The 16,974-nt window shown below is 38.7% G+C and overlaps 1 protein-coding gene across 4 annotated transcripts in view; it reads right to left on the bottom strand.

Moving 5' to 3' along the window:
• Nucleotides 1-16,974, bottom strand: part of LOC138026525 (cubilin-like) — a 73,677-nt gene that overhangs the window by 24,950 nt on the left and 31,753 nt on the right. For 3 of the 4 annotated variants that reach the window (XM_068873910.1, XM_068873909.1, XM_068873907.1), the window contains exons 18-24: nt 16,825-16,974; nt 10,614-10,670; nt 9,792-9,914; nt 9,133-9,289; nt 7,284-7,456; nt 1,540-1,662; nt 880-1,036 (exon numbers count right to left, since the gene is read on the bottom strand). The exon at nt 16,825-16,974 is cut by the window's right edge and continues 23 nt beyond it. In XM_068873910.1, coding sequence (XP_068730011.1) covers nt 880-1,036; nt 1,540-1,662; nt 7,284-7,456; nt 9,133-9,289; nt 9,792-9,914; nt 10,614-10,670; nt 16,825-16,974 — 940 coding nt within the window. The remainder of the gene's footprint in view (nt 1-879; nt 1,037-1,539; nt 1,663-7,283; nt 7,457-9,132; nt 9,290-9,791; nt 9,915-10,613; nt 10,671-16,824) is intronic. The other variant, XM_068873908.1, reaches the window with a different exon arrangement.

Below are 16,974 nucleotides of genomic sequence, written 5' to 3'. Positions count from 1 at the left end.
TGCCTTAGAAAAGTCAATCAGGCAAGATCTAATAACCGCCTTAGGGGTCTCAGCTCCTTGCAGCCACTCGTGGAAAAGACGTACCAAGGCGTGGGAGGTGGACGAATCTTTGATCCCGCCGAACTGATAGGAGTCGATATGAGGCATCACAATAGGGCACAGCCACGAGAACACAAACCCTTCCGATTATTTGCTAAACACAGCAGTGAGTGAGATCGGCCTTAAATCCTTCCCTTACGGCCAAGAGAGGACGTTCAACGGCCTCTGGTGTAATGATTAACTCGTCAATTGTGTGATCCACAGGAACAGGGCTGTATTCCAAAGGTGGCATTTCACTAGAAATCTTGCTGAACGAAACGTTAGATGCTAATTGGAAGCGGTCGGATACCGAGTTAGTCGAGGCTTACATTGTTCAAAACACGCTGCACGCTCACTAACCAAACTACATCAGCTGATCGCCTTCGTAGCTTCTGGCTTGAAATCTAATTACTTAAAGACAAGGCCACCAGCAATCCTATAAATTCGATGATCTAAATAAAGCTCGATGAAATAGGATGACAGTATGTTTGGGCGTCCGTTCATAATCTCCAAATGAAAATTCATTTACGTCATCCCAGAACACAACAAGGTACCCATGCATTAAATATTGTAATCGATCTAGAATAGAGCAAAGTATTTGCAAAGCAAATTATTGGCTAACGTCTTGGCACTTACCCGCAGTTTGATTGATGTTCCAATTCATTATAACGAATATGTTAATTAAGGCCTCCGTTTATAACCTAAAATACATTTTCACGCCCTCGCAAATCAAACTTTAATAAGTGCACCGTAGAGCAAATATTTCGAAAACAAACCCAATCCTTATGTTTTGGTACTTACACGCAATTCCAACTGTATGGCAAGTAAAAATAGTTAAAGTAAATGACCAACTTCTGGTCAAAAGGAATAGGAACTCGATAGACACAATCCATGTTTCTTGGATAGTAGTTAGGATATCCGGGACTTCTCAGGGTGTTGTTTCTGAAAGGCCCACAATCTGAAAGAAAATTAGCATTATCAGTAAGTAAAATATTAAAGACAACAACACCATTCACAATCAGAGACACGAAAGGGAAATTCCGTAGTAATGGAAAAAAAAAACAAAGATTCTCTAATAAATTTATTAAGATCTTTCTGATGCCTTTAGATCCCACGCGGTGAGGGAAAGGGCCGGCGGCCATGAAAGAACTATTTATCGTACGAACAAGCTTCCGAAAAGAGATGAAGAGTGTGCTGGACGAGGACGATTTCATGAATTCTAAAGTTTATGAGGCAGAAAATGTTACCAGTGTTTCAATGATAATTCATCTTTCATCTCCACGTTACAGCTCGCTGTCCCAAAACTTCAAGATGCAAAGCTTAAAATCGATACGTTTGCAACAAAAGTCAAAAGCAAAAAGCGCTAGGACACGGCAGTAATATCGTCATCGTCATCGGGTTTACTTAGATTGCTTTTGGTCTTCATCGGATTGCTGAGTTCTACAGTAAAGTTGTACCTACCTGGTGCAGAAGGCGTTTGAGGAGGAGTGGTTTGAAAAGAAGTCGAGTTTAGTGTACTTGGTCCAGAGGGGAGGATCACAGAAGGGGTGGTAGTTGGTGCCACTGTTGTCGAAGAGAAAATGCCTAAAAGTAAAATAACATAATTGTTATTAACTCAATTCAAAAACTGAAGTTAAAGCATGAAAAAGACTATGGATGAGTCGTTGGAAGCAGCCTGAGTATTAAACGGGTTAAGTTCCTAGTTTAGGTTGCTTTTTCTTCTTATTTGGTAGCCCTTCTACAGGCAAAGTTGTACGTAGATGGTGCAGAAGGCGTTCGAGGAGGAGTTGTTGGAATACTCCACGCAAAATGTTAATCAATACCCAGTACCAAGGATAAGAAACACAAAATACGAAATACACCACATAATAAAAATCCTCTAAAAACTGACAGTTCTTTTTCGCAGTAGTGACATAACGAAACTTGTCGCGCCATTCTCCCCTTCTATTAACAATGCGCTCATGCAATCTCTTTTCTTTGTTATATTCAAACTGCGAAATAACTGGCTCTTGATGATAACAGTAACAATAACTTAAAACTACATCACGTATAAATCTTAAAGACGCCTTACTACAAATCTTTACATAAACAATAACACTAAAGCGACAAATTTGCGGGTAGTGTCGTTACAATAGAAGTCTTGCCTCACAGGGGTCGTGACGGTCTCCCTGATTGGGTTCGAGCAAGAAAAGTCGTACTTGCATAACAAAGTAAACGAGTTTCTCCAATCAAATTTCTAAGGTGGTCTTTTCTGCACAACCGAGTGTGACTTTTACTTACTTGGCCTTGGTGTCGTTGTTGGTCGTTGAGTTGAGTATGGACGCAGTGTGGTGTTCCCCGTGGTGAAATCATAAATAACAATAACGTGACATTTAAGAAAAACGACACAACTTTAAAAAATTTGAAAAACATGTTTGGGATACCCAGTATCCATCTTCAGTTGAAGGATGTTCACAAGTGAGTGACTTTATATAAAGTATGTAACAAGTAGGTGTAAATTACAAATTGTAGAATAATACTTACAAACATCCTTCGACTGAAGATGGATACCATAGTTGTGTCGTTTTTCTTAAATGTTTGGTTTCAATCTCACTGCTACGAAAATTTAGAAGAAGCAATAACAAATAAATTACAGCAGTTCTTCCAAAGTGGAAGAAGGCATCTCCTAATTATAAATGCAGCCAGATCTACTCAATTTCCACGGCAAGGTTGTTCGAAGGATACCTATTGCTGATCCTCGATTGAATTTTACGAATAGCCAGAATATCTTTTTTTCAACTTTAATCCGCTGAAGCACGAACCTTCCCCTTAAACACCATGGTCCTAGCAGAGCAGCATTTGAACTTAGTATAGTGGGATATGAAATTGGTTGTCCTAACTGCAAGTTGCCCCTAAAACAGTTAGTTCGTAGCTTAGCGGTATAAGAACTTTGTATAAAAAATTGTCCGAACCTCACTCTTTTGTACGTTTATTCCGCTGCAATTTCATAAAAGAAACACAAGCACCGTTTTCCTGTCTTTAGAATTTAAAATAAGAACTCACGGCATGGTTCAGAGCCATCTTAAAATTCTTTGGACAGATCTGAAACTATTCCGTAGCCTTCTTTTAATAATTAAACTAACCGTGCTTCTAATATAACCTTAGAACTTTATTTAAATGTATATGTTGCGATTTAATTTTGTTTTTGGTTTTTTAAAACCAGTTTAAATTTTTAAACTGGTTTAATTTTTTTTAGAACACTGCCCATTTTAACATATTTGGATATCTTTCTCTAATTAATTTTATGGGTATGTATAAAATAAAGTAGAAAAATTATTTTAAGATTATTATAATGGATTGTTGTTTCTGATGCTATCAATGCCAATAATTATGAATGTGAACAGTAATTTTTAGTGTTTAGGATTAAATTCTCAGCTTAGAGATTAGGGTTAAGCTCTCAATTAGGTTTACGCGCTAATTGAAAGTCAGTTAGCATTTCAGGCGGTGTATCACAACTGCAGGCTGCTTACAAGTATTTATTAAGTCTAAGCACCCATTTTAAAACAATTACGTTTTACTGCGAGTTACGGTTAAACTGATTTGAAAAAGAAAGGAACTGGTTTTTAAAAAATTCATACCAAAAACAAAATTAAACCACAACATATATACTATACAGGAAGGTATTAGGGGACACCAATCTACTCAGTTGCATAAGTAACGAAGCTTGCGGCAACTAATAACTAATACTGTTATCAATGTAACTTGAGCGATCTATTTCATGTTTTTGCCTTAACTGCTTTTGAGCCTTCGCCCTTTCCTGAGTTCACTACTAAGTTTAGACCAAACTAATGGCCCTTGGTATCCAGCTTAGTAAGTGCTTTCCGTAACGTATAGTGTTGAAACAAAGTATTTCGAAATCACAGTTCCTGAGGTCGTAGTGAGAGTTCTTGGCCTTGAATATCTCATATACTGACCCAACTTGGTACAAGCTAAATTTTCACTTTGCATATTAGTGTGGGGATGTCTTGCAAACGCCTGTTGCTAAGTGCTGGCAGTTTGGCGCGTTTGAGGAGTCCCCTCACGTTTGTTATTGCCCGCAGCGCACGATCTTGAACACACACAATATCACTATTTGATAATAAAGCTTAGACGTCCCTGGATTATTTTCCGAATCAGAACATCCGATTAACAATGTTGTTAACAGGTTATAAGGCTGGCCTGCTATACGCCTTATTCCAAAATGGCTGCCATTTTAGTATTCTTTTGTTTGATTGCAAATTGACCCTTTTGGCCTCGCTTTCAAACGTAAAACTCAAAAGAATATTACCTTCAACGAGGCCAAAAGGGCCAATTTGCAATCAAACAAAAGAATACTAAAATGGCGGTCATTTTAGAATAAGGGGTATGATAACCTGTCATGTCAAGAACATGGCCATAATTTATAATAAAATGTCTTAAAAGATAACTTTCAGAAAACATTCTCAAAGAAAATTCACAGCTCGAGCATTTGACAATTTTGTACTCATTCATGCCCCGCATCACAGGAGTAAGAACGAATACTTCCGGAATAATCCGGAATAATTCGGAATAATACTTCCGAATACTTCCGGATGGTAATTTAGTAATTTGAAATATGTTCGGTATACCTAATTAATCTAGTAAACAGGGGTCTGCTATGATCTCGCCAGCCTTACTGTGTTATAATCATTAATTCTCTTTTCCGTAGCAATTTAATTTAGTCGGGTAGGTACTTCCCCATGAGACAGTGCAATGCGACAGGTGTGCATAAATTAAACTATAATATAAACGTTTAAGAATAATCACGGTACTACGAGCTTTGTGAATAATACCAACATAGATCCTCAAGAGTTTTCCCCTTCTTCCAGCTGGTTGGGACAAAATGATGCTTCCCAGCCGCTTTCCCCCAATAAACTTGTTAATTTCTACCTCGTAAAAAGCGGCATTTTCTCCACCAGAGAGCACATAATACTTTTACCTTTCGGAGAATTTTGCCTCAGCTTTTTTAAGACACCTCACCAGAGTTTGAATCAACAACAGCACAACTCGCACCCTGCTTGGCAAATTTTCGCTTTTTGTACAACAAATGCGGATCCGGATCAATAAGAAAACTGTCTTTCCCTTACATGATGTGTTCTTCCACTCTTTTTTTTTTTTTTTGTTTTGTCTGTTGCCGAACGCGAATCTTCCAAGGGCCTTACGCTCTCTAATAGAAACGAAACTGATGGCCTGACAATCGAGTTTCACAGTCCTTTTGGGCCCCTTTTGGACGCCCTTTTGGTTGCAGTTTTAAAGAACCTTTAGCCCACCGCGAGCTTTGTTATTCAATGAAGTCAAGTGTTACACGTTTGGTTCATAAGAAAGATGTTCGGAAGAATCTGAACAAATTGGTGCCCCATTTCCCTTTTGATTGTGGACAATAAGATTTGTTCGAAGGCTCTCCCTGTTCGTTTATCGAAGGTTCTGGATTCTCTTGTGGACCCGGATCAGACCTGTTCTGTTCCAGGTCGGTCTATTTCTTCTAATTTATCCCTTCTTCGTGATACTTAGATTTTATTTAGAAAACCGCCGAGACCGGTATTCTCGTTTCATTAGATCAGGAGAAAACCTTTGATCATGTTAATCGTTCGTTTCTAATGAATCTTTTGGAGCATTTTGGCTTTGGCCAATCTTTTCGGAATTGGATCTTTACTTTGTATAATGGTGCCTACATGCGTATTTCAGTGAATGATTTCCTTTCGGATCCTGTTCCTTCGTTGCGTGGGGTTAGACATGGAGACTGCCTCTCTCCCGTGCTTTATGTCTTGTGTGTTGAAGTCTTAGCTTGTCAGGTTAGAGACTCCCCCACGATTGAACGATTTCTTCTTTCTAGGACCATTATAAGGTATATTGGGTTTAAGTTGACAAACAGTGTGCTCCGTTGTAATGATGATCTTGTTTTACTTTTTTGAGTGTTTGTTGTGTAGCGTTTCTTGGTCTTTCTTGTAAGTATAGCTTTTATCTGTCTCGAATTAAGTTTTTCAATGCAAGTACTGTCTGTAGGTAGATATAGCTCTTTGGCATTACAAAGTTTTGGCTTTCATGCCCAAATTGAGCACTCTACTAGGCTAGCTAGTTTGAGCACTCTCGCATAGCTTAGATCTACCACATGTGTGGGACATTTGGGGTGGCTTTTTAAGCTTAAACTTCGTTTGAGATTGTAGCAATGCACTGATAAGGCCCAGAAGGCCAAAACTGTACTGTCTGCAGTTAAGAAACAACTCTAATTAATTCTGAGCTTATCTTCACGTTCTTCTGTCACAGTTACGAAATTTTTCAGTCAACCAACCTACACCAATAGCACATTCAACAATCTCATTTTCACTGTTATGTTATTTTACCGTCAAAACATATATTTCTTTAATGAACTAGATCAACCTGTCCGGAACAAAGCTCCTCAGTGCAGGGGGATCTAGTCATAGTAAAAGCAAACGAAGCCAGGGGAGGTTCACGAGCTCTAGCATACTGAAGATTCCATACCAACTGAGGCCCTGTTAGGGGTTTTAGGGATAAGGGAAAACTGGCAAATTAATTTTAGGGATAGAAGAAAATAGCTTTGATTTCTTTATTATCATGCTTTTGGTCACTTTTGCCGAGCATTTACATCACTGGTGACTGCTAATGAACAGTAAAGGGTCATTTGTCAGTCCATATTCAAGCAGGATGTCCAATATTTGCTCCCATGCTCTTTAATTCGGTCGACCGCTTGTGTCCTGGAGTTAAGCTGTAGAGTTTTCGCATAATTATACAGTGTTAGGTTATCTGTTAAAAAAAACGGGCCGCTTTACACTTCGGAATTGCCAAATATTGTCAAATTCCAAACAAAAGGAATTTTAGGGATAACAGTCTCAGTAATTTTAGGGACAAGAGATAGTTCCCCCTAACAGGGCTCCCCAACTCAATTTTTTTCATAACCACATACAACAAGGACACCACAATACGCCAAACATTACTAAAACCTACTCAACACAACACTACCCTATACTACTCCACCACAACACACAACACCACACCACACCACACCACATCATGCCACGCCACGCCACGCCACGCCACGCCACGCCACGCCAGGCCACACTACACTACACTACACTGCCATGCTTTACCCTACATAACGCCCACCTTCGCATTACTACACTTCTTCGACAGCATGTTACCGATGAACTTACCAAGTGGAAGAAAAGAGAAAGATAGGTCAAATCCTCTATATTGAGCACTCCCGTCTGAATGAAAAGACAACACAGCTGCGCTACTGGTAATCAGCACGCTTCGTCCAGTTTGCAAACCGCAGTATGTGCCGATTATATGGTTCCTATCATTGCTGATTCTTAAATAGTCGAACCTATCATATAAAAGGACAAAAGCACGTTAATCAAATAGCAATCAAAGAAAAGATGTCACATTCATGTCAAACCAGGTCGAGAAATTGGGTACATCATAAAATAGCAAATTATTTGCATAGAAATCCTGTCTTCGAAATTCTGTGCGATTTTTATCGCATATTTTGACAACTATGGAAAGATCGTTAAGTTGGGCATACTATTAAATAATATTGAAGGCTAGATCATCAAGACAGTCCTGCGTTCCTGGCAGTTTCCTTGTTGTCCTTAAAGCGTACAACCGCTTACTTCAAAAAAACTGAATCGACATGAAGATCCCACTTAAGATCGTGCTTGATAACTCTAAGTAGCTTGACTGACTGGACAGACTAAAGTTGTGGATTGTTAACAACGAGGGGTTCGAGGAAGACTTGACTCTTTGCAAAGCAGATAGTGAGCTCCTTGGTCTTTTTTGCCTTGAGTCTTATGTTGTTGCTAACTGTTCACTGGTTTATTTGATCCACCTCTTTCTGCAGAGTAGACGTAACACATGCGGGAGTGACAACCTCGAAGATAGTGCAATCGTCAATATACTTATAAATAGGAAGGGAGGTAGACAAGTCCTTAATCATGACCAGGAAAAACAGGGGGCCAAGCTTGGTCCCCTGTGGTACCCCGGCATTGATATACTTCCACCTAGATTTCACTTGACCAAGCCTGACACCCTGGGACTGGTCTTGAAGAAAGCTCGCACACCAGTTCAATAAGATAGGCAGAACATTTAGTAGGCAATGCTTATGAATCAAGATGTTGTGATCGATTCGATCAAATGCCTTAGAAAAGTCAATCAGGCAAGATCTAATAACCGCCTTAGGGGTCTCAGCTCCTTGCAGCCACTCGTGGATAAGACGTACCAAGGCGTGGGAGGTGGACGAATCTTTGATCCCGCCGAATTGATGGGAGTCGATATGAGGCATCACAATAGGGCACAGCCACGAGAACACAAAACCTTCCAATTATTTGCTTAACACAGCAGTGAGTGAGATCGGCCTTAAATCCTTCCCTTACGGCCAAGAGAGAACGTTCAATGGTGTAATCATTAACTCGTCAATTGTGTGATCCACAGGAACAGGGCTGTATTCCAAAGGTGGCATGTCACTAGAAATATTGCTGAACGAAACGTTGCATGCTAATTGGAAGCGGTCGGATACCGAGTTAGTCGAGGCTTACATTGTTCAAAACACGCTGCACGCTCACTAACCAAACTACATCAGCTGATCGCCTTCGTAGCTTCTGGCTTGAAATCTAATTACTTAAAGACAAGGCCACCAGCAATCCTATAAATTTGATAATCTAAATGAGGCTCGATGAAATAGGATGACGGTATGTTTGGGCGTCCGTTCATAATCTCCAAATGAAAATTCATTTACGTCATCCCAGAACACAACAAGGTACCTATGCATTAAATATTGTAATCGATGTAGAATAGAGCAAAGTATTTGCAAAGCAAATTATTGGCTAACGTCTTGGCACTTACCCGCAGTTTGATTGATGTTCCAATTCATTATAACGAATATGTTAAGGCTTCCGTTTATTACCTCCAATACATTTTCACGCCCACGCAAATCAAACTTTAATAGGTGCACCGTAGAGCAAATATTTGGAAAACAAACCTAATCCTAAATGGTTTGGCACTTACCAGCAATTCCAATGGCGTTCCAACTCAAAAAAGTTAAAGTAAATGACCAACTTCTGGTCAAAAGGAATAGGAACTCGATAGACACAATCCATGTTTCTTGGATAGTTGTTAGGATATCCGGGACTTCTCAGGGTGTTGTTTCTGAAAGACCCACAATCTGAAAGAAAATTAGCATTATCAGTAAGTAAACTATTGAAGAGAACAACACCAATCACAATCAGAGACACGTATCTGAAATTGAAATTCCGTAGTAATGGAAAAAAAACCAAAGATTCTCTAATGAATTTATTAAGATCTTTCTGATGCCTTTAGATCCCACGCGGTGAGGGAAAAGGCCGGTAGCCATGAAAGAACTATTTATCGTACGAACAAGCTTCCGAAAAGAGATGAAGAGTGTGCTGGACGAGGATGATGTCATGAATTCTCAAGTTTATGGGGCAGAAAATGTTACCAGTGTTTCAATGATAATTCATCTTTCATCTCCACGTTACAGCTCGCTGTCCCAAAACTTTAAGATGCAAAGCTTATAATCGATACGTTTGCAACAAAAGTCAAAAGCAAAAAGCGCACGACAGTAATATCATCATCCTCATCGGGTTTACTTAGATTGCTTTTCGTCTTCATCGGATTGCTTAGTTCTACAGTAACGTTGTACCTACCTGGTGCAGAAGGCGTTTGAGGAAGAATGGTTTGAATAGAAGTCGGGTTTAGTGCACTTGGTCCAGAGGGGAGGATCACAGAAGGGGTGGTAGTTGGTGCCACTGTTGTCGAAGAGAAAATGCCTGAAAGTAAAATAACAGAATTGTTATTAACTCAATTCAAAAACTGAAGTTAAAGCATGAAAAAGACTATGGACGAGTTGTTGGAAGCAGCCTGAGTTTTAAACGGGTTAAGTTCCTAGTTTAAGTTGCTTTTTCTTCTTATTTGGTGGCCCTTCTACAGGCAAAGTTGTACGTAGATGGTGCAGAAAGCGTTCGAGGAGGAGTTGTTGGAATACCCCACACAAAATGGTCATCATTACCCAGTACCAAAGATAAGCAACACAAAATACGAAATACACCACATAATAAATATCCTCTAAAAATTTCGCAGTAGTGACATGACCAAACTTGTCAGGCCATTCTAACCTCCAATTAACAATGAGCTCATGCAATCTTTGTCTTTGTTATATTCAAACTGCAAAATAACTGGCTCTTGATGATAACAGTAACAACGACTTAAAACTACATCACGAATAAATCTTAAAGACGCCTAACTACAAATCTTTACATAAACACGTGTTATGACATCCAATAACACTAAAGCGACAAATGTGCGGCTAGTGTCGTTACAATAGAAGTCTTGCCTCACAGGGGTCGTGACGGTCTCCCTGATTGGGTTCGGGCAAGAAAAATCTTACTTGCATAACAAAGTAAACGAGTTTCTCCAATCAAATTTATAAGATGATCTTTTCTGCACAATCGAGTGTGACTTTTACTTACTTGGCCTTGGTGTCGTTGTTGGTAGTTGAGTTGAGTGTGGACGCAGTGTGGTGTTCCCTGTGGTTAAATCATAAATAAATATAACGTGACATTTAAGAAAAACGACACAACTTTACAAAAATTTGAAAAACATGTTTCGGATACTCAGTATCCATCTTCAGTTGAAGGATGTTTACAAGTGAGTGACGTTACATAAAGTATGTAACGAGTAGGTGTAAATCACAAATTGTAGAATAATACTTACAAACATCCTTCAACTGAAGATGGATACCTGAGTATCCGAAACGTGCAAATTTACAAGTTGTGTCTTTTTTCTTAAATGTTTGATTTCAATCTCACTACTACGAAAATTTGCAAGAAACTATAACAAATAAATTACAGCAGTTCTTCCAAAGTGGAAGAAGGCATCTCCTAATTATGAATGCAGCCAGATCTACTCAATTTCCACGGCAAGGTTGTTCGAAGGATACCTATTGCTGATCCTCGATTGAATTTTACGAACAGCCAGAATATATGTTTTTCAACTTTAATCCGCTGAAGCGCGAACCTTCCCCTTAAACACCATGGTCCTAGCAGAGCAGCATTTGAACTTAGTATAGTGGGATATGAAATTGCTTGTCCTAACTACAAGTTGCCCCTAAAACAGTTAGTTCGTAGCTTAGCGGCATAAGAACTTTGTATAAAAAATTGTCCGAACCTCACTCTTTTGTACGTTTATTCCGCTCCAATTTCATAAAAGAAACACAAGCACCGTTTTTTGCGTCTTTAGAATTTAAAATAAGAACTCACGGCATAGTTCAGAGCCACCTTAATATTTTTTTGGACAGATCTGATACTATTCCGTAGACTTCGTCTAAACTTAACGTGCTTCTAATATAACCTTAGAACTTTATTTAAATGTATATGTTGCCGTTTAATTTTGTTTTTGGTTTTTTCAAACCGGTTTAGATTTTTAAACTGGTTTAATTTTCTTTAGAACACTTCCCGTTTTAACATATTTGGATATCTTTCTGTAATTAACTTTATGGAGTATGTATAAAATAAAGTAGGAAAATTATTTTAAGATTATTATGATGGATTGTTGTCTCTGATACTATCAAAGCCAATAATAATTATTTATGCATGTGAACAGTAATTTTTAGTGTTTAGAGTTAAATTCTCAGCTTAGTGATTAGGGTTAAGTTCTCAATTAGGTTTACGCACTAATTTGAAAGTCAGTTAGCGTTTCAGGCGGTGTATGACAACTGCAGGCTGCTTACAAATAGCGCTGAGAAGCAGTATTTAAGTGTAAGCACCCATTTCAAAACGGTTAGATTTTACTACAAGTTACGGTTAGTCTGCAGTCTGCACGTGTCAGACACTGCATTCTGGGTAAGGGATTGGCACGCATTGTAGTTATAGTCAAATTGGAGTAATCACTTATTTGCAGTGTTTAGTCTAAAACAACTGTCGTCTTGGCTTTTGGGTTAAGAATATTGGCTTATGGTTGATGGAAAGAAAGCATAGATGTGTGATGGAAGGGTTGGGTAGGATCGAGGTAACGCAGAAATCAGGGAGGGGTAGGTGGGTAGAGGGGAGGTAAAGATGTCTAGTTCTTTTTAAACCCCTGAAAAAGCCAAACCCTTAATTTTTTAACTTCACCGCACATAAAAGAAAAAATCCCTTTTTTAGACAGTTGATTAAAAAGAACCAGTTTTAAAAATTTCAACTGGTTAAAAGAAAAAAATGAACTGGTTTTTTCAAAATTCAAACCAAAAACAAAATTAAACCACAACATATATACTATACAGGAAGCTATTAGGGGACACCAATCTACTTAGTTGCATAAGCAACGAAGCTTGCGGCAACTAATAACTAATTCTGTTATCTATGTAACTTGAGCGATCTATTTCATGTTTTGGCCTTAAATGCTTTTAAGCCTTCGCCCTTTCCTGAGTTCACTACTAAGTTTAGACCAAACTAATGGCCCTTGGTATCAAGCTTAGTAAGTGCTTTCCGTAACGTATAGTGTTGAAACAAAGTATTTCGAAATCACAGTTTCTGAGGTCGTAGTGAGAGTTCTTGGCCTTGAATATCTCACATACTGACACAACTTGGTACAAGCTAAATTTTCACTTTGTATATTAGTGTGGGGATGTCTTGCAAACGCCTGTTGCTAAGTGCTGGCAGCTTGGCGCGTTTGAGGAGTCCCCTCACGTACCTCTTATTGCCCGCAGCGCACGATCTTGAACACGCACAATATCACTATTTGATAATATTTAGCTTAGACGTCCCTGGATTATTTTCCGAATCAGAACATCCGATTAACAGTGTTGTTAACAGGTTATAAGGCTGCTATACGCCTTATTCCAAAATGGCTGCTCTTTTAGTATTCTTTTGTTTGATTGCAAATTGACCGTTTTGGCCTCGCTTTCAAACGTAAAATTCAAAAGAATATTTAACCTTCAACGAGGCCTAAAGGGCCAATTTGCAATCAAACAAGAGAATACTAAAATGGCGGTCATTTTAGAATAAGGTGTATGATAACCTGTCATGTCAAGAACATGGCCATAATTTATAATAAAATGTCTTAAAAGACAACTTCCAGAAAACGTTCTCAAAGAAAATTCACAGCTCGAGAATTTGACAATTTTGTACTCATTCATGCCCCGCATCACAGGAGTAGGAACGAATACTTCCGGAATAATCCGGAATAATTCGGAATAATACTTCCGAATACTTCCGGATGGTAATTTAGTAATTTGAAAGATGTTCAGTATACCTAATTAATCTAGTAAACAGGGGTCTGCTATGATCTCGCCAGCCTTATTGTGTTATAATCCTTAATGCTCTTTTCTGTATAGCAGTAGTAAACAATTTAATTTAGTCGGGTAGGTACTTCCCCATAAGGCAGTGCAATGCGACAGATGTGCATAAATTAAACTATAATATAAACGTTTAAGAATAATCACGGTACTACGAGCTTTGGGAATAATACCAACATAGATCCTCAAGAGTTTTCCCCTTCTTCCAAGATGGTTGGGACAAAATGATGCTTCCCAGCCGCTTTCCCCCAATAAACTTGTTAATTTCTACCTCGTAAAAAGCGGCATTTTCTCCACCAGAGAGCACATAATACTTTTACGTTTCGGAAAATTTTGCCTCAGTTTTGTTTAAGAAACCTCACCAGAGTTTGAATTAACAACAGCCCAACTCGCACCCTGCTTGGGAAATTTTCGTTTTGTGTATAACAATAATTTATCATGATATTATCAGAATATTTAATTAAGTAAGAATTTCTTCTTCCTCCTGTGATATAGTGATAAATCATGATATTATCAGAATATTTAATTAAGTAAGAATTTCTTCTTCCCCCTGTGATATAGTGATAAATCATGATATTATCAGAATATTTAATTAAGTAAGAATTTCTTCTTCCCCCTGTGATATAGTGATAAATCATGATATTATCAGAATATTTAATTAAGTAAGAATTTCTTCTTCCCCCTGTGATATAGTGATAAATCATGATATTATCACAACATTTTTATTAAGTAAGGTTTTCTTCTACCCGGTAATAGAGTGATCAATTGTGGTATTCTCCAGCTTTATTAGAGAATTTTGATATTATCATGATATATCAAACAATCACTGTCAGTGTCTGTTCTTCTTTGTTACATGATAAAATCACTTGCGTAAGACATGATTTGAGAATGAGAGTGATACATGATATTATAGCTTGCTATTCAGAAATATATTTTTCCATGCTATTCTCAAGATTTGAGAGTGATACTTTGATATCTCAATTTACCACTTTTTCAAATTAAAGATTTGATGGCGACAATTACAGAATTTGCAAGCGAAAATTATTGAGCAACTATCATGATAATCTCAAATGATAATGATAGTTTAATATTTGACATGCACATTATGATGAAAATGATTCCTCGATATTATCATTCTATTATCACCCAAATATCAATAAAATATCCAAATATCAAGTCTCAAACAAATAACATCCTATCAAGATATTTTGATAAACCGCAATACTGCACCTTAGTGCAAGGACCTTAAGCTCTCTAATAGAAATAAAACTCACGGCCCTGACGGCCTAACAATCGAGTTTTACTGTGCTTTTTGGCCCCTTTTGGGGCCCCTTTTGGGCCCCCTTTTGGTTGAAGTTTTAATGAATCTTTAGTCCACCGCGAGCTTTGTGATTCAATAAAGTCAAGTGTTACACGTTTGGTTCATAAGAAAGATGATCGGAAGAATCTGAAAAATTGGTGCCCCATTTCCCTTTTGATTGTGGACAATAAGATTTGTTCGAAGGCTCTCCCTCTTCGCTTATCGAAGGTTCTGAGTTCTATTGTGGACCCGGATCAGACCTGTTCTGTTCCAGGTCGGTCTATTTCTTCTAATTTTCTCCCTTCTTCGTGATACTTAGATTTTATTTAGAAAACCGCCGAGACCGGTATTCTCGTTTCATTAGATCAGGAGAAAACCTTTGATCGTGTTAATCGTTCGTTTCTGATGAATCTTTTGGAGCATTTTGGCTTTGGCCCATCTTTTCGGAATTGGATCTTTACTTTGTATAATGGTGCCTACATGCGTATTTTAGTGAATGATTTCCTTTCGGATCCTGTTCCTTCGTTGCGTGGCGTTAGACATGGAGACTGCCTCTCTCCCGTGCTTTATGTCTTGTGTGTTGAAGTGAGTTAGCTAATCGGGGTAGAGACTCCTCCACGATTGAAGGCTTTCTTCTTTCTAGGGCCATTATAAGGTATACTGGGTTTAAGTTGACAAACATCGTCTTTCTCGGGAATAGTTTCGCTCTGTTTGGGTTCACCCTGCTGTTTGCGTGCTCCGTTGTAATGATGATCTTGTTTTTCTTTTTTGGGTTTTTGTTCTGTACCGTTTCTTAATCTTTCTTGTAAGTATAGCTTTTATCTGTCTCGAATTAAGTTTTTAAATGCAAGTACTGTCTGCGGTTAGATATAGCTCTTTGACATTACAAAGCTTTGGCTTTCATGCCAAATTGAGCACTCTACTAGGATGAGTCATTTCCGCTGGCAATTGCGCATGCTCACCAGCTCGCTAACTTAAGCACTCTGGCATGGCTTAGATTTACCACATGTGTGGGACATTTGGGGTGGCTTTTTAAGCTTAAACTTCGTTTGAGATTGTAGCAATGCACTGATAAGGCCCAGAAGGCCGAAACAGTACTGTCTGCAGTTAAGAAACAACTCCAATTAATTTTGAGCTAATCTTCACGTTCTTCTGTCACAATTACGAAATTTTGCAAGCAATCAACCTACACCAAGAGCACATTCAATAATCTCTTTTTCACTGTTATGTTCATTTTACCGTCAAAACACATATTTCTTTAATTAACTGGATCAACCTGTTAGGAACAAAGCTCCTCAGTGCAGGGGAGGTTCACGAGCTCTAGCATACTCAAAATACCATACCAACTTAGGCCCTCTTAAGGGTTTTAGGGATAAGGGAAAACTGGCAAAATAATTTTAGGGATTAGGGATAACTGACGACATAATTTTAGGGACAAGGGGTAGTTTTAGGGATAGTAGAAAATAGCTTTGATTTCTCAATTATCATGCTTTTGGTCACTTTTGCCGAGCATTTACATCACTGGCGACTGGTAATGAACAGTAAAGGGTCATTTGTCAGTCCATATTCAAGCAGGATGTCCAATATTTGCTCCCAGGCTCTTTAATTCGGTCAACCGCTTGTGTCCTGGAGTTAAACTGTAGAATTTTCGTACAATTATACAGTGTTAGGTTATCTGTTAAAAAACGGGTGGCTTTACACTTCAAAACTGCCAAATATTCTCAAATTCCAAACATAAGTAATTTTAGGGATAACAGTCTCAGTAATTTTAGGGACAAGAGATAGTTCCCCCTAACAGGGCTCCCCAACTCAACTTTTTTCATAACCATATACAACAAGGACACCACAATACACTAAACGTTACTAAAACCTACTCCACACAACACTACCTCATACTACTCTACACCACAATACACTACACTACACCACACCACACCACACCACGCCACGCCACGCCTCGCTACGCCAGGCCACGCCACACCACGCCACGCCACGCCACGCCACGCCACACTACACTACACTACACTACACTACCATGCTTTACCCTACACAACGCCCACCTTCGAATTACTACACTTCTTCGACAGCACGTTACCGGGGAACTCACCAAGTGGAATAAAAGAGAAAGATAGGTCAAATCCTCTATATTGAAAACTCCCGTCCGAATGAAAAGACAACACAGCTGCGCTACTGGTAATCAGCACGCGTAGTCCAGTTTCCAAACCGCAGTATGTGCCGATTGTAAGGTTCCTGTCAT

This window comes from Montipora capricornis, chromosome 12, assembly GCF_036669925.1.
Source record: "Montipora capricornis isolate CH-2021 chromosome 12, ASM3666992v2, whole genome shotgun sequence".
Classification (NCBI taxonomy): domain Eukaryota; kingdom Metazoa; phylum Cnidaria; class Anthozoa; order Scleractinia; family Acroporidae; genus Montipora; species Montipora capricornis.
The sequence above is the reverse complement of the archived record's forward strand: the minus strand, read 5'-3'. Positions and strand labels throughout refer to the sequence as shown.